Consider the following 22,810-nt stretch of genomic DNA (forward strand, 5'->3'; position numbering starts at 1 on the left):
GCACCATCCCTGCAGCTCCCATTGGCCATGGTTCCCACAAACAGTGCCTACAGAGTACTGAGCTTCCTTGATCACTGCAAGCCAACCCTAGCCCAATGGAGGGTGGAGGGAAGGTCACACAAGGCTCAGAGCTTCTGGCCCTTTGCACAGAAACTTACCATGAGCTAGATTAAATTAAGTGGCCCTGCCGGTTCTTGCTACATTTCAAAGGCAGAAGCGCCACTGGGAGTGTGGGGCCACTGGGGAAGTGTTTGAGTCAGGCTTCCCACAGCATTTCTGCTCCCCACAGGCGCCCCACAGCACTTCTGCTTTTGAAATGCAGCAAAAGCATATCGGTGTTGGGGGGGAAACAGCTTTTAAGCCAGCTCCCCCCCACCCGCAGCATCGGATCCTGCTCCCCATCCTTGCTGCCTCTCTTGGAGGCAGCAAGTAGAGGGGAAGTGACTAGTGGAGTCACTAGTCAACTATCAATAAGCAAGTGCTTATCGGATAGTCGACTAGTCGCTTACATCCCTACCTTATATCATTCCACTCAATACAACATCAGCAGTGAACAATCAAGAACTTCTCCAGACTCCCACCTCATTAATTATTCACTGTTCAACTTTTTCAATGAATGAAACAGAGAGACTCTAAACAACTTCCATCACTACACATCCTGCTTCATTAACCAGCTGACCCCCACAGTGAATAAGGCAGGGGCCTCATAACATGTAATCACATAATTAAGCACTGTATCACATTGTATGTATGCAAGGAAGTCAAATTAAAATTGTGTGGGTAGTCATAACTCATGAAGTGCCAAAGTTAAATGTGAAGCCATTCTGTTCATTGAAAGTATCCCATATATATGTATTTCTAAAGTATGGAAGACACGCTACTGCAGCTCTGATTTATTTTTAATAGACTAATTTAACATCTGCAAATCAATTATAGGCCAGACAAATGATTCAACCAAGCGATAGCAGGTTACTCATTCAGCAGCCAGAAAATGTGATATCCTATGAAAGGTAAATTCTGAGGTATTACAAACCAGGAGAGAAAAAGAAAGCCTTAGGTGTTTAGGGTGTTTTGCTTTTTTTTTTTTTTTTTTTTTAGGACTGTCAAGCGATTAAAAATTGAATCACAATTAATCATGCGCAACTCCCCTTTGAAATGCTGCTGCGGCATTTCAATGGGGCAGCACTGCATGGAGCCTGAGATTAGCTGTCAAGTATCAGAGGGGTAGCCGTGTTAGTCTGAATCTGCAAAAGCGACGAGGAGTCCTGTGGCACCTTATAGACTAACTGAAGTGTAGTAGCATGAGCTTTCGTGGGCAAAGACCCACTTCGTCAGATGCATGTGAGATTAGCTGGAATTCCCAACTGACCCCAGGTGCCATGCAGCAATGCCCCTTGGAAGCACTGAGGTGGCATTTCCAAGGCGCAGCGCAAGCAGAGCCAAGGATCAGCTGGAGTCCCCAGCTGATCCCCATCTCCAAGTTGCAAAGCCCCTTTGAAGTGCCACTCTGGCATTTCATAGTGGCTTTGCAACAGCAGAGCCCAGTATCAGCCAGGGACTCCAGCTGACCCACAGCTCCGCTGTTGCCAATCCTCTTTGAAGTGCCAGAGTGGCACTTTAAAGGGGCAGCACAGCATTAATGCCTTCGATTAATGTGTTAATCCTGTGCATTGCAGGCATTAATGCAGGTTAATTGACAGCCCTATTTTTTTTCATTCAGTCAATATTAAGCTCTGACTCCATTTATCTTAAATGTACAGTAAAAAATATCCATAAAACAGAAATCCAAACACTTTGGGGTTAAAGCTACATTAAAAAATTAGAAGTGAATGCAAGTTTGACAATCATGAGTTTGAGGGGAAACAGAGTTTTTTGAACCAGGTGCTATGTAGTTCTGACAGTAAAATCTCATTCATATCCAGAAACATGTAGCTATTCTAATGCTAGGTCCTTGAGCATTATATTTAAAGTGATTACTATTTATAACCAGTGTTCCCTCTAAATTGAGTGACAGCACAGCTTCACAGGTGATTATCTGCCCCACCTAGTCAGACAGCTCCATGCTCAGATCCCTGAGCCTTTGACTTGGCAAGGGCTGATTAAGGGAACACTGCTTATCACACACTATTCATATAGATTATAATTACAGATTACCTATTGGGTATTGGAAACTTTTTCATGCCTTCTGTGGATACAGTTGGCAATGTGCAGAAAAATATTTGGGCAGCCATCATATTTATAGTAGGTCATTTAGTACATTATAAAAATAATGGGAATTATAAAGAGGTGATAAAAATAAATGGCCACAAGTTAGTGTGACTCTGATTATGAGTGTCTGTGTTCCAGAAGAGTTTGCAACATGCAAGGTGCTATCCACATTTACAAGAAACCAGTCCCTGTCCCAAGAGAGTAAGATGCTGGCACCTAAATGTTGAACACAGAAATTTCACACATGAATACCTTGGAAGCAAGATATGAATGTTCAGCACTAATCTGAATCCCTAACAAATGAAAAATTTAACAAGTGATCAATGTGATCTAAACTATGCACTCGCTATTGTAATATGGAATATGTTCCTTTCACCCCACTTTGTGGTTCCTATTACTATCCCTCAGGACTGACTGCCTCGCGTAGGGTAGCAGTGATTGCCATTAAAGTGAAGAGATGGAAAAGCATCAGAGATACTCTTTTTGTTTATTCCCATCTTTTACATGACTTAATTGATTTAATTATAAAGCAATCTCTGAAAATGTTCAATGTATGAAGTGGGCAGGAATTTTAGTTTACTCATTATAGACAAATATTTTTCAGCGGAGTTCCAGTTTCCACGAGTTAGGCAGTAGGCTAGAGTGCATTCAGACCGACACACTAATAAACCTTACATCTGTGTTCTATCTTCACTTGGAATACCACAGAAAAGTCTGACAACAATTACAAGCATTACATATAAAAAACCCAAGGCCTTGGCTTTCTACAATGTCTATACCCATACCTCCATCTTTCAGGCTATTATTCTGAGCAGTCAGGGTTTTGGCTAACAGATGAAATCTTTTAAAAAACAAATAGAACGAATCTGCACCCATTTTGCTCTTGTTTATTTCAAGAGTATGAACATAGTGCAGCACTAGTTACCTCCATTGAGCATAATGGGGCATAGCTGGAGTCCTAATTCAGTCAAGGTAAATACTAACTAGCACATTGAAAGATGATGATGGTTAGATCAAGGTTAGTTAAACCCCATTTAACTTTGACCCATTTTTCTAGTATATGTATGACTTGGTAAACTCTCATCCTACTTCAACCTCAGAAAGAAATGCACACTATTGGATATTTAAAACAGGTTAATGAAACTATAGGAAAATCAATTTACCATCTTAAAAACAGGTAAAGACTGACACTCATGCTGAACTTTCTGACCACAAGTATCCCAATGAAATCAGTAAAACTATGCATGGTAGTGAACATTAAGCACGTGTGAAAATATATGCACGACTGGAGTTGTACAGTGGGTTCCTTCTTCCTGATGTTCTTAAAGGACAACAGAGTTTTTAAAAATACTTTCTCCTCCAAAAGATGCCTCAGAAATGCCACCACATATTCATTTATCCATAAGAAATGCTTCTAAATTTCAAGATAGCTAGATTTCTGTGCAAAATAATGACTTTGTTTCAGAAGGATAGCTGAGTTAGCCTGTAACAGGAAAAACTTCACAACAACAAATAGTCTATTAGCACCTTAAAGACTAGTAAAACACATAGATGGTATCATGAGCTTTCATGGGCAAAACCCACTTCTTCAGACAACCAGAGTATAAGAAGTCCAGATCCAAGAATAAATAAAGGAAGGAGGGAGGGAGAGAAGGACCTCATGGGTTTACAAGATCTTCTGAAAAAAAACTGCCGTTTTCGAAAGAACCGCATCTAGACCGCAGTTTTACTTTTGAAATGGCACTTGTTCGAAAGAGAGCCATGATGTGATTATGCAAATGAAGTGCAGGAAATTCAAATCCCCGCTTCATTTGCGCTTTCAAAGTGCCTAATTTTACATCCCTTTTTTGATAAAGGGATGTAATCTAGACACAGGAAAGGCTAGAATAAGATCAAATTGACAAAATCAAAAGTATCAGACTTCTAAAACATGCCTAATTACGTAGAACACAGACTTCAATATGGCTCATTTTCTCCCCTCTAAATTACTGCTTACAAATTAAGATTAACATTTCTTTGCTATTCCACAGAGCAAAAGGATCATGCCTTTTGAATGGCTATTAGCCAGGATGGGTAAGTAATGGTGCCCCTAGCTTCTGTTTGTCAGAGGGTGGAGATGGATAGCAGGAGAGAGATCACTTGATTATTACCTGTTCGGTTCACTTCCTATGGGGCACCTGGCATTTTGCCACTGTCGGCACTGGCTGGATGGACCTTTGGTCCGTCTCACCCAGTATGGCCATTCTTATGCCTTACTGATGCTTCTCTACACTAGGCCTAATACAAGTTTTCTTTTTCAAAATAACAGAATTACTTCAGTATTATCTAGGCCAGTGTTTCCCAATTGGTGCTCCGCGGAACCCTGGCTTGTTCAGCACTCCAACCTTCCACCTGAACCCAACACTCCCCAGCCTAAAGCCCCCTCCCTGAGTCAACAGCCCTTTCTCCTGCATCCAAATTCCCTCCCAGAGCTTATACTTCTCACCCCTTCCCACACCCAAATCCCTCATTCCCACCCCACATCTCACTCACTAGGTTGAGACAAGTATAAGGGCTGGGTATAGCAAGTGATGGAGAGGAGGGGAACAGAGTGGATGAGGCCTCACAGAAAGGACATGGGGAGGTCTTGGGTCATGAATTGGTGGGTCCCTCTCTCCTCCCCCACCCCACCCCTTTTTTTTTGCTTGAGAAACCTAGGGGTTCCTTGAAATTTTGAAAAGCTGAAAAGGGTTCCTCAGCCAAATAAAATTGGGAAACACTGATCTAGGCCATAAGATTTACAAATGAAGTGGTCAATGACTTGTGAACTGCAAAATTTACAAAAGTTTAACAATATCCAGCCTCAATCATCCCTTGACAGATGGGTCAAGAGAGAAAATAGGATAAACCCTTGTACTTAGTTTGCAGACATCTATTCTTTCTGCCAAAGATCTTTCACTTTACAAATGAACAGCCACAGAAAGAAATACTAACAAATGGTGCTCCTAATTATTTAAGCACAAGATGCTGTAGTGGCAAGTGTCTGCCATGTTAGGGGTTAGGTCCTATTTTACTGGATATTGAAATTCCAGTTAGGTTATAAATGCTTTGAGAAGTTTCTCTAATAGGTTTCATAGAACATATAGGAATCTTTTTTTTTTCAGTGGGAAACTGTCAACATGAAAAAACTAATTTAATTGAAGGGAACATTTTGATAATTTCTTTACCTGAGTCTCAGATGGCTTCTTAACACTTCCTCTTTTAATAGTCATAGCTGAGTATGCCACAAACCAGTATTTTGTGATGGGTATAAAATTAAGGTGATTTGTGATCTAATTTAATGCATAATTATGCCCCTCTGTGTATAAACTGGAGGGATTTTTCTTAAGTTTTAAATGTGCAGCAGGTCACAAATACAGACATTGCCTGGGTGTGCCCACTCAGAGTTGCAGCACTCCTGTCAGTAATTTGCATTTTCAAAACCAGGTCCTGTGACTGTGTTCTGGCAGAAGACAGCTTTCTCTTGAAGGGCTCCACTAGATTGCAATCCTCTCTCGAAAGAGGAATGCAAATGAAGCCAATCTAAAATTCAAATAAAGCACAGATTTGCAAATCTTTTTTTTTTTTTTGAAAGAACCCTGTCTAGACTTTGGGGGAGGGGGCTTCCCCCAAAAAAACCCTTTTTTGAAAAAGCGCTCGCATGCAAATCTTATGGAAATCTGTACTTCTTTTGAATTTTTCATCTGCTTCATTTGCATTCTTCTTTCGAGAGAGGAATGCAGTCTAGACATAGCCCAAGGCAGCACCATTTCAGCAATTGGTTTAGCTCAGGGGTTTCCAACCTGGGGTATGCGTACCCTCAGGGGGTATGAGAAGCTTGTCAAGGGTGTACGGGGAATATTTGGTAAATAACTAGAGTATCATAATTGAAATATTCCAAAAGTAGTAGTGAAAGTGAAAAAAGTGGATTCTAGAGTCTAGAATTTATTTCCTTTCATATTGAATAGGGGGGTATGGGAAGGTTTACTAAAAGCCAAGGAGGTACGGGGACCGAAAAAGGTTGGGAACCCCTGGTTTAACTGAAATAGTGCTGCTCACGGGAATAGCATAGACAGGGGCAAACTCTGTTTAAGATTAAGATATTGTCAGGGTTAGGGTTACTTTAAGTCAGGGGTGTCCAAACTTTTTTCAAAGAGGGCCAGATTTGATGAAGTGAACATGCGTGAGGGCCGACCATTTTGCCTGACAGTCTTTGAACCATTAAAATTAAACGCAAATTAACTATTTTATGCAAAGTTTATTGCAAACGGCATACTTTTCATTTCATCACATGGATGACAAATCTAAACAGGTGTTAAATCACTCTGCCTTTCATATCTGAAGGCCAGATGATAAAAAATCCAGGAAGCTGAAATATATGCCAGGAACATTGTAAAGTACATTACATATTATTGGTAATAAAGGTTGTCTGTCAACTTTTAAGTTCAAAAAATATGAACAGGAACATAACACCAAGTATACATGTTGTGTCCAAATATATTTATAACTGATTTAGACCAACTGACATTAACTGAGATTTTACAATGTATTCATCTCAGTACATATGGATTCGTTGGGGGCCATAAAAGATAGATATTGCCAAATTGCCTGTGGGGCCGTATTAAACTGGAACACGGGCCGCAATTGGCCCACGGGCCGGACTTTGGACATGCCTGCTTTAAGTAAAAGTCTGAGACAGGATGTGGGCAATAAACAAAAGTTCATGGACACCTTATTCAGAATAAGGCAGGAAAAGGGGAGGGAGGCCAGGTGGGGATCACTGAAGCCAAATTTTATTACCAGGGTAATTTAGACCACTGAAATGTCAAATACCCTGTAACTACTACAGATCCCTTTGGCTCTCCACTGGAAACACCCACATTTGATGATGAGCTCCTCCCTCACTCACTCTAGCTGATTCTCTCTCAGCAGCAGCTGTCTCCAAGCTCATCTCCTGCATCTCCCTCTACACCAGAGGTGCGGAACCTAAGGCCCAGGGGCCGGATGCTGCCCCCACCTTGCCTGGATCTGGCCCCTGTGGCTCATAGCTCTCTCCTCCCCCACGCTCACTGGGGAGCCCACGCTGGTTAGAGGTGGTTTTACTTTTGTTTCTCACCTGTGTGCAGCCCCCAACTTATGTTTCTGTGGGTCAGTGGTCCTGACCCAAAAAAAGATTCCCCACCCCTGCTCTACACTGTTCACAACCAGGGGTCTGCTGCTAAGAGAGGTAGCTGACTGGGAGAGGTAAGAGAATCACTGATCCACCCTGGAGTTTAAGCCCAGTATTTGAGCACAGGCTCAAGCCTAACCCTCCTTCCAGTCACACACAAATCATGTCATCCCAGGGCTCAGATTCAGGCTCCCAGGATCCCATGGGATTGGAGAGTCTGAGGTGGATTTAAACCGGGACACAGGGGTTAAGCTCTATTACTTGGTAGCAGATACAGTCCCACTGAACTTGTGTTCTGAGACTGTCAAAAGTATCCCACAAGACAAAGGGCTAAAGCAGACACATTTTGTAGGTCATTAAAGTGTAGGATACGGGTGGTGGAGCTCAGGTTATTGTAATGGGGGGAGGAGGAGAGTTGTGATCAGGGCCAGACTAAGGGGTGGGATGCTAGCCGGGCAACTACCCGGGGCACCAACATATGGGGGGCACCTCATGGTAGCTGGAAGGGGTGCCGTGCGTCCGGTGCCTCTTAGAGCTGCCATCAGGCACCGCGCGCCCAGTGGCTGTGCGGCACCCCTTAGAGCTGCCATCAGGCACCGCGCGCCCGGGGCCAGGAGTGCCTCTTACAGCTGCCATCAGGCGCTTCGCGCCCCATGGCAGCTGAAAGGTGCGCAGCGCACCAGGGGGCGAGGCTGCACATGCACCGTGAGCCATGGGGCAGAGCCACACATGCATCGTGCACCTGCTGCCCAGGGCGCAGGAATGGCTCAAGCCAGCCCTGGTTGTGATACTCTTAACCCTAACTTCTGTGCTATTGCTGGCAGTTGTTAGAGAAGAAACAGGCGACTCAGGAGCGGATGGAGTAGAAAGGAGTGCTTTATTACCTATGCACGTTTACCTCAGACATTCAACACACATAGGAGTGGCCCTGAATTGGCAATAGTCAAAACCTTTTATCTATTTCAGTGTGTTAATTCACATGCACATCATTACTTTTCCTAAAACCTTATTTAATAATGTTAACTCCCATAAAATGAATATTAATAAGCAAACAATGAATACAATTATACCCACCTCTAATTACTACTATATAATTTGTAATTAAATCAACAAATTCCTATACTACAAACTAACAAATTACAGAGATTACAAGGGGGTTAACCCTGAAAATATTATGTAGGCCAAGGATAAGCAAGAGATAGAACAAGGTAGAGCAGCTCCATACTTATCTGGTTTCCTAGGCTACAGAACACAGAGAGAGAGAACAAGGTTATATATATCAAAACATAATACTAATCTCAACAGGACCCTATCATCCCAAACTACAAAAACAAAAGGAAAAAGCATGTCCAAGGCAATACCTGCTGTGGCTGAATCCTTAACCACTAATGCAAAGAGGACATTCCAAACATATTAATTCTTTCGCCCCCAACAGCAGTGGCTCTGCCATCAGAGCTGGGAAGCTGGAGATTAGAGCTGGCTTCCAGCAAGCAGCCACCTAACAATGAGCCACCACCATCAGCATGGCAGAAGTAAAGGTGGCACAGTCTGATATTGTCACCCTTACTTCTGTGCTGCTGCTGGCGGGGCATCACCTTCAGAGTACACTGACCAGCCAACAGCAGCTGCTCTCCAGCCACCCAGCTCTGCGGTCAGCCCAGAAGTAAGGGTGGCAATATCACCCTCACCACTTAAAATAACCTTGTGACCCTCCTGCAATTCCCTTTTGGGTCAGGACCTTCCAGTTTGAGAAAAACTAGTCTCCCCAGTGAAATCAGTATAATATAGGATAAAAACAAAGAAAAAAATAAATCTCACAGAGGGAGACCGGATTTCATGGTCCGTGACACATTTTTCATGGTCTTTAGTTTTGTACGACCTACTAATATTCAAAACTGGGAACTGTATAAACAGAATAGTATAAACTGTCATGCATGACGTATCAGCATTGACAGAAAAACTAAGTTATACATTTTTGAAAAATAATTGCCTGAGCAATATGTAAAGCATAGAAACAAGGAAACAGTACAAGTAAATTGCCTACATATTGATTTAACCTGACATTTGGCTGCTTTAATCTTGAAGCACTATACACTTCTCCATGAAAATAGGTTTTGTTTTTAAAAGGAATTTTTTGCACTGAGTTCACAGGCCTTTAACAAAAATTTTAAAGAAAACCCTGAGTGTTAAAGCTTTCATACAAGCTGACAAAAGCCAGGAAACGAGAAGTCCAGAGTATAAGTTAACACTTTCTCAACTCATACCATTTATTTTCAAGTGTACTGTAAGTAACAACTCAAATAATCAGTGAAAGGCTTCTAATTTAGTTTACTATCAATATAGCGGGTCAAAAAGCATTTAGCAAAAAATTGTAGAGTTGTTTCCATTTTGCAGGGCTCAAAATGGACACTTTTTTAATTACTGCACTTTCCCTCCATATTTTTTGTTTAGCATAAACTGTTTTCCTTCTGAAAACAGTATTTTTATAAATGGAAAATTTCAATAATGATTTCAAAAATTATTTTGAAAAAAAAATCATACCATTTTTATATAACAGTAAATAAATAATGTTCTGGAAAATTGCGATATTGTCAGTCTTCTGAAACATGTCCTAATTAATACTGAATGTGAAGAATTTTGGTCAACTGTGCTTACCCACTTTTAGATGCATCTTGCTGCCTTTTTTCAGCACATGGAACACCTTACATGTATACAAAGATATTTGGGTGGGCGTAGTATCTATTTTCTGAAAGCTTCCATACATTGACGTCACATCATTAAGTTAGAGCAAGTAGTCTGGTATGACAACTAAGTGGTTCTCTTCAAAATACTGTATATAAATAAAAATTTTCAAAACGATGTTGTAAGAAATGCAATTCCTAACAATCTCTCTGGTGTTTTTTACAAATGTAGTCTTGCACTTCAGTTAAACCAAAACCTTCAGAATCTCCCTACTAGCATTGCACACAGTAAAAAGCTTTAGTTCTGTTGGAACAACAAAATGGTAGCATGTATCAAGGGGATTGTGATTCAGAGGTTTTATTTTAAAGAATAAAAGCACTTAAAGCTAAGTGCTACAAAATGTGCACGTTTTTGCTAAAAAACTACATGGTAACAACATTCAAAACAAAAGATGTTTTGATCAAACCGAAATGTACAAGGTGACATCAGAGTGTAGGACTACTATGTTTGTATGAGGATATAAAGTTGTGTCTTGCAGGGAGGATCTTTGGTCAGCCTGGGGGACAGTGGAAAGTCCCATCACTTACTGAGCTGAATGCACTGTAAAGGGCATAAATGTCTTAGTGTCATCATAGAGTCTCCCAGATGCTATTACTGTGCTTTGTCAACAATAAAGTCAATATGGTGCCTTTGTCCCTTAACGCACTGTTTCCCAAAGGGTGTTCCGCAGAACCCAGGAGTTGCATAGGGCTGCCAGGTGTTCGGTTTTCACCTGGACTGTCCATTATTCAGGTCCCTGTCCGGTAAAAAAAAAAAAAAAAGAAAACAGAAAATACCGGGGGGGGGGGGGGGGGGAAGGCATTTGGTATTTTTTGTTAAACCACCTGGCAACCCTAGGGTTCTGTGAAGTGAAAATAAGGGTTCTGCGAGAAAATTCCATTACAATAACATTTTATGATTAAAAAAATATTTAAGCATTTATGAATTTTGTTGAAAACAATTTTCATTTGTTTGCCACAATAAGTGTCCCTGTGTAATGCCAGCTTAGCCACAGAGTGGGGACAATGATGTCACTACTCAGCGCTGCGTATACAGTCAATCAGTGATGCAATCGCCTGTTATATATCACCGTAAAACCCCGTACTCACTCTTAGGGAGCGTGGATCCCTAATACGAATATATTATATATGACTGTTATTAGGGATTCCGCAAAATTCTTTTGAGTTTAAAAGGGTTCCGTCGCCAAATAAAATTGGGAAACACTGCCTTAATGGATCTTGTGGTCATTGGCCGATTTGCTCAGGGTCTTCTGTGCTAGCTGTCTGTGAAGGACTAGAGAACATACATGTAGCCAAAAAACTTTCAATATCTCGCCAGAAAACCCTTATAAATGCATGTATACCTTTTCAAGTAAGAGTAGTATTAATCTCAGCATCAAAACTGATTCATTGTGCTGCCTTAGGCAAATCATAATGATGATATTTTAAAAAATATGCCTTGCAGTGACTGTCCTAAATGCTATGGCTAAATCCTCATTTTGGTCTCTCCATCTATAAAATGAGGGCATTTATCTAACGTCCCAGGGTGGTGAAAGCAGGCGTCAACATTTGTACTGTGTTCTGAAAGTGTAAATTATTACCACACAGAATTACTACACAAGCCATCATTAACCTGTCAAAATAGGTTACAGAAATGTGGTATTTGAACCAAACAAAAATGCTATTAATTCTTCAGATGTAAAATTAACCTGAAAATAAGAAAGTGTGGTGGTCTTCAAATCATAATGGTTAATTGCCATATTAAAAGCCTGTTTCCAAGGAGTCCTGAAATTTATAAAAAGCTTCTACTACTATAGTATTTCATCCAATCATTCATAATACTTTCACTGTGCTAATACACCATGCAGTAGTACCCAGCACATGAGAGACCCTCGCAATGAGAGAGCATCTTTGTTACTGAGACTCACCTAAGCTGGTAAAGGTAGGATTTTCTCCAGCTTCTGATCCTGTCAAAGGGTTTCATGGCCTTCCTAAACGAGTTATACTTACTGGTCCTGGTAACCAGTAACCCATGAGGGCCGCCATGGACAGGGGCTGATCCAGTGTCCAGAGCAGCATCTGCCCATGGGAAGCCTGGGCCCGCCACAGGCAGGGGCTGCTCCAGCAAGGGCTGGAAGCCAGGAGGCAGCAGCAGCCCCAGCCACCCATTTGGGGGCTGGGAGCCAGCAGAATCAGCCCCAGACCCAGCACAGGGCTGGGATGGGAGCTCCGTGGATTGGGGACTGCTCCAGCTGAGCTGAAATGGTCCCCAGACCAGAATCCCACGGTAGTCAGTTAGCCGGTTAAACACTAGGGCTGCGTTTAGACTGGCTTTTGTGGAAAAAACTTGTCAGCTGTCCACACTGGCCACTTGAATTTCCTCAAGAACACTGACGATCTCATGTTCTTGTGGAAATACTGTGCTGATCCTGTTCAGGCAAAAGCCCTCTTGTGCAAATGCTTTTGCGCAAGAGGGCCAGTGTAGACAACGCAGTATTGTTTTACGCAAAAAAGCCCCAATCGTGAAAATGGCGATTGGGGCTTTCTTGCGCAAAACCACGTCTAGATTGGCACGGCCGCTTTTCCGCAAAAAGTGCTTTGGCGGAAAAGCATCTGTGCCAATCTAGACACTCTTTTCCGCAAATTTTTCCGTTAAAAGCATTTGCGGAAAATCGTGCCAGTCTAGACGTAGCCTAATGGTTAAACACAAATGCAAACCTAATACAGGCAGTCCCCGACTTACGCGGATCCGACTTATGTCGGATCCGCACTTACGAACAGGGCTTTCTCGCCCCGGAGGTCGAGGTGGCGGATTGCTACCTGCGAGCTCCGGGGCGAGAAAGCCCCGTTCGTAAGCTGCTCCGGTGCCCCTGGTCTGCTGGAGACCGTCCCCAGCAGACCACAGGCACCGGGACTGAAGCCGCAGCCGCGGCGGGGTCCCGCGCCTCTGAGGCTTTGCCAGAGCAAAGCCTCAGAGGCGCGGCACCCCGCTGCCGCTGCGGCTCTGCTCCCCGTGTCCCTGGTCTGCCGGGGGGGGGCGCGCAGCTAGTGTGCCCCCCCCCCCCCCAGCAGACCAGGCTTTCGTTTTGGACCTTGGGACAGAGCAGCTGGGGCGCTGCCGATTGGTCCTGCAGCGCAGCTCTGGGCACTACTGGACCAACCCGGCAGCACCCCAGCTGCCCTGCCCCAGGTCCTGATTCAGCCGCTGCTGGTCAGTTTCAGCAGTGGCTGAATCAGGACGCCTGGGGCAGAGCAGCTGGGGTGCTGCTGGGTTGGTCCAGTAGCACCGAGGAGCGGCGCTACTGGAGCAACCCAGCAGCACCCCAGCTGCTCTGCCCCAGGTGTCCCCAAGTCAGCCGCTGCTGAAACTGACCAGCGCTGACTACAGGAAGCCCGAGGCAGAGTTGCTCTGCCCCAGGCTTCCTGGAATCAGCCGCTGATCAGTTTCAGCAGCAGCTGACTTGGGGAAGCTTGGGGTTCTTAAGTTGAATCTGTATGTAAGTCAGAACTGGCGGTCAGTTTCAGCAGCGGCTGAATCTGGACGCCAGTTCCGACTTACATACAGATTCAACTTAAGAACAAACCTACAGTCCCTATCTTGTACGTAACCCGGGGACTGCCTGTACTTAATCGGTTAACTAATTAACCAGGATTTAACATCTCTACTTTTAATTCTACTTGTCTATGCACTACTTACTCTGAACCGAAGACATTCTGGGTGTTCCAAACTGGAATGTCACTAAGAAGCCACTTTAGAACAGGGTTGGGGAAAAAGTATAGACAGAGATTCAACAATAAAGCAGTCTAAATCCTCACCCTGCCTTTTCCTGCCCCCTCCCACCTCCACTGCATCCCCTTCCCAAAGCCTCCTCCCTTCCTGAGGAATTACTGGAAGGCCTGGTGCGGAGCTGCAGCTGGGTCGGGCCCCTGGTGGCAAAAAGAGCAACACCCTGGCCCCAGATCAATATGGGGTCCGTCCTGTCATAGGATTGTTGAGCATCTGCCACTGAGAACCCCAAAAAGTGGGGCCCAGGATGGCTGCCCTAAACCATTATATGAATGGGAGTGCACTGAATAAAGGATGTTAAGTAGCATGTAATTCACTAATCGAATAGTCGATACATTTTTGCATCGACTATTCAATTAGCCAATAGGACAGTGCTGCCCCTTTGAAACACCACCACAGCATTTCAAAGAGGACACCCCAGCAGACCCCGGGCTCCACACAGCGCTGCCACTTTGGAACGCCACAGAAACCTAACACAGGCAGCACAGGAATCCTGCCTGAAGGTTCTCCCCTTTAGAAGCTAGTGGGCACTCTACACTTGCAGAAAGCTCCTATGTCAGTTAGCTTTGCATTGCCAGGGCACCTCAGGGTACGTCTAGTGTTATTCAGAATAACTGATGTTATTTCAAAATAACAAAATGCGCATCTCCGCAGCAAACCATTATTTCGAAATAATGTCAAGATGGAGGACTTTACCCCAACTCCCGTAACCCTCATTTCACAAGGAGTAAGGGAAGGTGAATGCCTTCGAATTCCTGCTGTGTAGATGGCACCAAAAGCTGATTTAAGCTATTCTGACTTCAGCTACGCAACTGACAAAGCTGAAGTTGAGTGCCTTAATTCGACTTTTGCCCTGCTGTATAGAAGTACCCATCCTCCTCTCCCACCCTGTGGGCTCCAACAGACCATGATATGGAGCTAGCTCAGAACAACCCTCTTTCCTGAGATTGGCAGCAGCAGCCTCATTCCCCTTGTCACCTCAATGCCAAATGGAAGAATTAACGGAGAAGGGCCCAAGGAAAACCTCTGCAAGCTGGCTACAGGGGGCAAGCTACTGGAGCCAACTATACACTTGGAGCTGGAAGAACTGGAGGGCTGCATCTGCTTGCTGCTGGAATTGGGAGCCAAGGAAGCCAAAAGCTGAAGGGAGAGAGTTGAGATCCAGAAAAACCAGGACCTGCATTTTTGTGCAAACACTTTGTCAACTGTCATCCACACATCGTGGGTAGGCAGGGGGGAATTGAAAAAGCCAGAAGACAGTCCAAAAGATAATTAGATTTTAAAAAACGAACCACAAAAACTTGTAGTTAAAATGAATTAGAACTGAGTATCTAAAAATTTAATATTTCGTTAAGGGTGGATTTTATTGAACTTTATCACAAGATACAATTGCTAAATGCAGTGGTATAGACTGAGGAAGCAGTTTATATAATTTGACAGATAGACCTGATTAAATATCAATAATTACATAGAATTCAATTTTTTTTTTACAAGATATTCTATTATATTCTCAACAACTACTTCAACACTACATAATATTGTTGTATAAAAGTATTTAACATTTAATTTTCATTCATTTAACAAAGGAAAAACATTGCAATGTTAATCAAGATTTTCCATAAACATCTGCTTTCCTTAAATGTAAGCTCAACTTTACTCTCATGAGACAAACTACAGAAGAAAAGACAAACATAAAATCCTGTTTCCTGTGAATTTAAACAGATGTTTTTATATAATCAAAAGCAATACACTATTGTGGAGGTTTAGTATAAACTATATCCTTCATTACATTCCAGAGAGGAAGAGGGAATCTACTAAAAGAGCTAACAAAAATTTAAAAAACAAAAAGATGACTTTTTTTTTAAATTAGACTTCATTCATGTTTAAAATTAATTACAAGAATGAGGGTTCTAGTGTGTTCATTTTAAACAAGTTTGGACATTTCCTGTTTCAGATCAGTTGTAGAGATTATATTTTGTAAACAAATACTTTCAAAGCAGGATTCCAATAATCACTTAGCAAGAATGTGTCACACAATGAACTTAATACTAGATGTTTTGCTGCTATTAATTTTAATTTGAAGTTAGAGAAATACTGGAGCAAAGCAGTTAAGAGTTTGGAACTGTGCGACTGTGATAATTCACAAGAATTTTTTTCCCCCTGAGAAATCTGAATATAGTTATTGAGACAGGCATCACCAAGTAAGATGTTTGGCATGGCTTGGTCTTGAAACAAAGTAGTATTAATCCATATACTTAAGTGACTAGATGACCTCCTGAGGTCTCTTTCAAACCTAATCTTCTACGATTTTATGACAGATATAGGGAATAAATTCTCCTAAGGCCAACAAGTTATACAATAAAACTAAGTACTTTGACATTAAATCCAGTAATGCTTCCCATGACTGGCACAAAGTGTTTGAAATAAATCACAGATATCAAGTATAATGAGGAATGTGTCTCTATAGCCTAGCTCAAAAGGGTAGGTGCCAATATTCTAATAGAAACATAGACAAGCAAACAGAAAACCAAGAAAAAGACAATAGGGAGACATGAGAGGTAAAGGTGCTTTTTAAATAGATAGGTGCTATGCCTTCAGCCTGTGTCCTTTATACAGACATGCTGACGGCAGGGTAAGCTTATTTTTGGGGAATAAAAAGGCACATTATGGTTAATAATAAATTATAAAAAAATTTAAAAATAGGTAAAATCATGCCATATCGAAAAGCAGCTGACTGATGAGTGTTGGCTGTAGTCAGAATGAAACTTTCTCCCTGAAGAATATTATAAAGGGACGGTCTAGCCAGAAAGCAATTTTCACAGACAGGTAAAAAAAGAACAGATAGCCATTGGCTAAAAGAGGGGTTTCATGGGCCAATTAAAGACAAAGGGTAAATGCCATACATGGGTAGATTTTCTAATCTGCAGAAAAGGTTAAATGTGGCTGTCATGAGGTGAGGAAACACTGAGAAAACCTTGGAGGACTTAAAAGTCAGAATAGCTATCAATGAACTTAGATGGAACTTTGGAGAGACCTTATTTTTTTCAATTGCAACAGGTAGTCAATGACAGCAGATAAGGAAAAAAAATTAATCAAAAAAGCTGTCACTGGGTACACCAATAGTGAAATCTCTTCTGTTTTTGAAATTAATATTTTGCGTAAAGATTTTCCAGCTGTTTGACTGTATCCATTGTATTTTCACAGAACAGGAAGTCTCTAACTGAGAACCACTGAGTAATCAAGCTCTAATATGAAGAATTCCAAAGTCAGGATTGAAGGGCTACAATGGGGGTGAGGGGATGGAAAGCAGCAAGGGTGGAACAGGGGCAGGGCTTGTTGGACACATGGAGAAAGGCAGGGGTGAAGCAGAGGCAAGGAAGAAGTAGGGCCTGCAGCAGGGAGTATTGTCCTGCTGGGAGGTAAGATGCTGAGATGATGGTGTGACTGACTACATACCAATTCCATAACTACTGCATCAGCACAAAATGGGGGAAGGAGAGGAAGTCTTGTCTCTCCTTGATGATGCAGCAGGCCACATAGTCTATCATGATCTTGACAGATGTGCCCTTGGTTAAAGGAAGATCATAGCTACCAGCTTTCCTGACAGTTCTTAGTTCAAGGAGATCGGTGTGCAAAAGCATACATTTGTGCTGAATGGTGTCCCCCTCTAGGCCAGGGGTGGCCAACCTGCGGCTTGCGAGCCACATCCGTCTCTTCACCCTTGAAAGTGCGGCTTGTGAAGCCTCCCCCGCAGCTCGCGAAGCCGCCCCATGCGCCCCTACAAAGGGCCCCTGGCTCCCTGAGCTCACCGGGGGCAGGGGAACCGTCTGCTGCAGCAAAATGGCGTCGGCCGGCAGGAGCCTGATGTGGCAAAAAAAGCCTAACCCGTGGTTTTTAAAGGGGCAGCTTTTTTTTTTTTGCGCTCAACAACTCTGGCTGGTGGGGAACTCAACAATTTTTTCTGCTGCTGTTCCGGCTCTCTGTGGTTTAATGGGTTGCCTATTCCTCCTCTAGGCACACTCTCCCTTCCCAATGTTATTGTAGTGGTAGAAGATTGGGTGACAGGAACTCCTACGCCAGAGGTCTCCAACCTTTTTAAACCACAAGATCACTTTTTCAATTTAAGTGCAATGCAAGATCAACCTCAAACCCAAATACTCTTGGCCCCCTTCCTTCCTTCTGAGGCCCAGCCACTGCTCCACCCCTTCTCTGAGGCCTCACTCTGCTCGTTCCATGCCCCTTTCTTCCCCCTCCTCATTCACTTTCACCAGGATGGAGTAGGGGTTGGAGTGCAGGCTTTGGTCTTGGGCCAAAGGATTCAGAGTGTGGGAGGGACTCTGGGCTTAGCCCAGGGTGGAGGATCAGGGTCCAGGAGGGGGTTTCAAGGTGTAGGCTGTGGGAAGGAGTTGGGATTCAAGGGGTCTCACATCTGGAGCAAGAGTTTGGGTGTAGGAGGAGGTTCAGGGTTGGGACAGAGGTTCAGGAAGCAGGCGCTGGCTGGGCACCACTTAACAGACAGTTTGCGGGTGGTGGAGCAGTGGAGTTAAGGCAGGCTTACTCCTGCCCTGGCCCTGCACCACTCCTGAAAGCAGCTGGCATGTACCGAAGTGGCTCCATAGTGCCATGTGGTGCCCTTCATCTACAGGCACTGAGCCCACAGCTTGTACTGGCCACGGTTCCCTGTTTTTGATCAATGTGGAACACCCCTGCTCTGCCTCTCTCTGGGGTTACAGGGACGTGCCAGCCACTCCCATAGGCAGCTATTACCACAAGGATAATTACTCCAGCCAGGATAGGTTAGGATTTGAGAACTCACTGCTCAAAGAATTAAATTAAAGCATAAAAAAATGAAACTTATGAAATGCACAGACCAGTCACAACCCAAATATAACCCATGTTGCAAGCAGTAAAAGTAGTAACAACTCCCCACGTGTGTGTTGAGTTGGGAGATGAGAGCGAAGGACAATGTGTGTTTGTGAGAATGACAGACACACGCAGTGCATGAGAGAGAGAGAGAGATTTGCATTGCCAACCTCCCTCCATCCCCTTCTCTGTGTGGAGATAGGGTACAGAAGAGTGGGGAGGAGGGACGCCCTGACATCAGCACCCCCCCCCCCCGCCCTTCTTACTCCCACACCATACACAGCAAGCAGGAGGGCAGCAGCGGCAACAACAGTGGGTGGAGGGGCAATTGCTTGATAGCTTCCTGGCCAGACAAGTTAGGATCACCTGTCAGAGGCTCCAAGATCTACCAGTAGATCTCTATCTACAGGTTGGTGACCACTGTCTACACTAACCTGGAATGAATCTTTTCATCAACTGAGGGAGCTCAATACTTGGTGAGGGACAGATTTTAGCTTGCCTAGGCTGTGCTTTTTTGGAATACCCAATGTTCTTAACTATCCCACCAAGCAGGAAGGTGCAACTTAGTGCACTGTGTCACACAGGTGCAAGTCGCCATATGACCCAGCAATTGCAAACAATTTTTTTGCCAACATGTGAGGACATAGCCAAAAACAGGCTGGAGAGAGAAACTGTTGAGCTGGAATTCATGTGCAAATTTGACACCCTGAACCAAAGTCTAAACAAACAGGGAGTGGTTCTTGCATTACAATAGGTAATTTCCTATTCAGGTACTCTGGCCTTCCCACCACTGTAGGAGATGAACCACATCTACTCTGATTTAACTGGCACTAATATCACAGTTTCCTCTTTGTATCCCTTCTCCCCCCCCCCCTTTTTCCTCTTCAGAATCTGAGGATGGGAGTTGTAGTTCAGGAAAGCATATGCTCTAATATTCCGTCTCTCCAGTCCATTTTTGAATTTCCAGCCCAATACTCCTACCTATAGCTTCTTGTGTTTAAATTCTAAGCTATAACATTTCATCAGTATAAATGTTTTGCACACAACAGAGAAGGAGCTGCTATTATTTCTGATTAAAATGACACTGAAAGGTTTAGGAAGGTGGAATACAATTAGACACCTGAAGTTTGGCAATGATACCAATAACGTGCACCCTTGGAAAAAGGCACATTTTTAGTTATTAAAAACTCTGTGTATGGTGACAGTTTTACACAGTATTCTATAAGCAGAGCCAACCCCATTAAAATGTACATCTGTATGCATTTTACAACTCTGCTAATATGACATTTAACAAGATAGCCTGTCAAACTTTTCCTATCAGAAGAAATGCATATTGAGGAGCAGAAATTTCAGAGAACAAATGCTGAAACGTATGTTAGCTCACAAGTTATAAATGTATGTTAGCTCACAAGATTGTTCAACTGCACTAAAAGGAGTGAAGACATCCAATTTAAAATCTTGAATTAAAGGGAAAAGCCATTACAACCATACTATGCTCTGTATATTACTAAATGATCAAAGAGGTACTAAAAGTTATTTTAAAAATTATTACACATACCACAAGACATTTCCCTTGAGAATCAGTTTGTTTCTTCGTATTGTATAGCAAGTAAACAGAACAACCACAGAACCGCTCAGACTGAATGCATTTCCTCAGGGATGCCAGTAATCACTTTCTTTATGTCTCCAATGTGGAGGAAAACTTTCCACAGCTATCTCATTTCATTTTCTGAATACAGAACTGACTGTTTTGGGGGGTGGAGAGAATTGGCATACTCCTACCTAATAGCATAAAAGTCACAATGAAACTAGAGAGGCTGTCCATTCACATGCACGTATTACCTAGATAGATATTAGTATTTTAGCTTTTAAACAGCTTTTTAAAATGTGGATTTTCTTAGCAAGCCAGATTAACACCATCTGACTGTGTATTTGTAATTCAAGCATGCTGAGTGATCAGATTTTCTTAGCAAGCCAGATTAACACCATCTGACTGTGTATTTGTAATTCAAGCATGCTGAGTGATCAGACAAAGGTGCATTCTATAAAAAAACATGTCAAGGCACTAAGTGCAGCACCCCCCATTGACTCTCTGAACTGCTACCTTGCCCTACAGTGCTGCAGCAAGCTGGCATCTACCAAAGCTCCTGGACAATAAAGCACTGGTCTCAGCACTCAGTCTGGCTCTAGAGAGAAGTAAATAGTTTCCAAACTGGGTTTCAGAAACAGCTCATTCCACTATACTGACTATCCAAAACTCCGCAAAGGGGCTATTTTATTGTGGATTCCTCCACTAGGGCTTCTTAAAGGAGAGCCTCTGCTCACCCATCTGCTGATTGCTTGTGCTCCCCCTAACAATACCAGGCTGGTGAGGCAGTTAGTATCTTTTATTGGACCAACCTCTGTTGTCATTTGAGCAAAGTCACCCACACCCACAAGCAACTTCACAGACCCCGTTTACTTCATTGTCCAGTTAAAACTGCCCTCTATTTTCACTGCTAGCAAAAGTGTGTTTTTACCACAGGTGTGCGATTTGGGCAGGTCTACACTTAAAAACAGAGATAGGGAACCTTTTTTGGGTCAGGGGCCATTGACCCAGAGAAAAATTAGTCAGGAGCCACACACAAGTGAGAAGCAAAAAAACAGCCCCAAAATAAACCAAACATACACACCCCTCACTGACATGATCCCTGACTGAGAAGGAGAAAGACATCTTCCACATTCCTCTCATACACCAGAGTCTGGGGGGCCCAAGCTAGTAAATGTTTTGTACTTCTGTTCCATGGGACTGGAGCACCAGCACAGGCTCCCAATTGCTGGGGAGGAGCCTAGAGTCTTGGCGGCCGGATCCAGGCAAGCAGGAGACCACATCTGGCCCCCAGGCCTTAGGTCCCCCACCCCTGCTTTAAAAGGTACAGCTACGCTGCTTTAGTGCTCACTGACACTACTCATGTTGAGTCATTCCTAAAAAGTGTCAACACAGCACTATCTTCACCAAGAATGAGTCAATGCAACTACATCACGCAGGGGTGTGAATTGTAACCCTCTTTCAAGAGCTCACTGGTTCACCTCACTTAACTGTGGGCCATTTTCTGGTTTCAGTCACGCTGCTATAACTGTAGAACAATTCCCCCTCAAGCTAGGTATTGTTCCCGATTTACACCTGTGTGTAACAGACCCGATTCTGGCCGATGTCTACCTCTCCTCCCCTCTTGCCTTGGCTACCTAGGCACAGCTGTTCTGCCACCCAGCCTTGCAAACCTCCAAAGTGCCCGCTAGGGAAACCTGCGCCAGTGCAACAGCAATCAACAGCTCTCTGCAGCCAGGCAGAGCCTCAAGGCAGATCGCGCGGCACCTGTACGGGCCCGGGCCCCACCAGCGCGGGGCCCCCCGGATCTGCACCAATGCAGCTACTCGGGGCGAGACTCTCTCAGCGCCTGCCCCAGCCTCCCCGTCCGCAGCCCCCCAGCACTGGCAGGAGGTTCACAGCAGCAGCCCCCGGCAAAGCCGCACAGTAAAAAGTGACACCCCCTGCCCCAGCTGGTCGGGGCCTTAATCCATTGGCCTGCTCACGCCGCCACCCCCGGGCCTGCCTCGCCCCGCTCAGCCCGCTGCCGGGGAGGGGGCAGCCCAGCGCAGTCCCGGCCGGCCTAGGGGGCTCTAGCCGGCGGGCGGGCGCGGCGCGAACTCCCGCTGAGCTGGGTCACCGAGCGCTGCCCTGCACGGGGAGCGGACTCGCCCCGGCGCTCACCTGGCCCGCGCAGCAAGGCGCAGACATCGCTACTCCGGGCGGCGGGGCTCCCAGCAGCTCCCAGTCCCCGCGCCAGCGAGCAAGGCGCCGCCCCACTTCGCTCCAGCCGCGCTCAGCCGAGCAGCCCCATGCGACAGCGGCCGGCTCGGGGTTGCCCGGGCTCGGCGGGCAGGACACAAGCCGCTGCCCTGCTCTTCGAGGACTTACGCGGGGACGCCCATGGGCCTGGGTTAGCCCAGCCCCTAGTGCCGAGCTTCCGCTGGCGTCAGGAGCCCCACCCCGCAGGAGCGTCC

The 22,810-nt window shown here is 44.3% G+C and overlaps 1 protein-coding gene across 2 annotated transcripts in view; it reads right to left on the reverse strand.

The window, feature by feature from the left end:
• Nucleotides 1–22,810, reverse strand: part of SERINC5 (serine incorporator 5) — a 63,257-nt gene extending 40,447 nt beyond the window's left edge. The window contains exon 1 of one of the 2 annotated variants that reach the window (XM_075932344.2): nt 22,518–22,810. Coding sequence is in view for 1 of the 2 variants with exons in the window: in XM_006119154.5 (XP_006119216.1) it covers nt 22,518–22,544 (27 nt within the window). In the remaining variant the exon portion in view is untranslated. The remainder of the gene's footprint in view (nt 1–22,517) is intronic. The other variant, XM_006119154.5, reaches the window with a different exon arrangement.

The sequence above is a fragment of the Pelodiscus sinensis genome, chromosome 6, assembly GCF_052426305.1.
Source record: "Pelodiscus sinensis isolate ZL-2025 chromosome 6, ASM5242630v1, whole genome shotgun sequence".
Taxonomy (NCBI): domain Eukaryota; kingdom Metazoa; phylum Chordata; order Testudines; family Trionychidae; genus Pelodiscus; species Pelodiscus sinensis.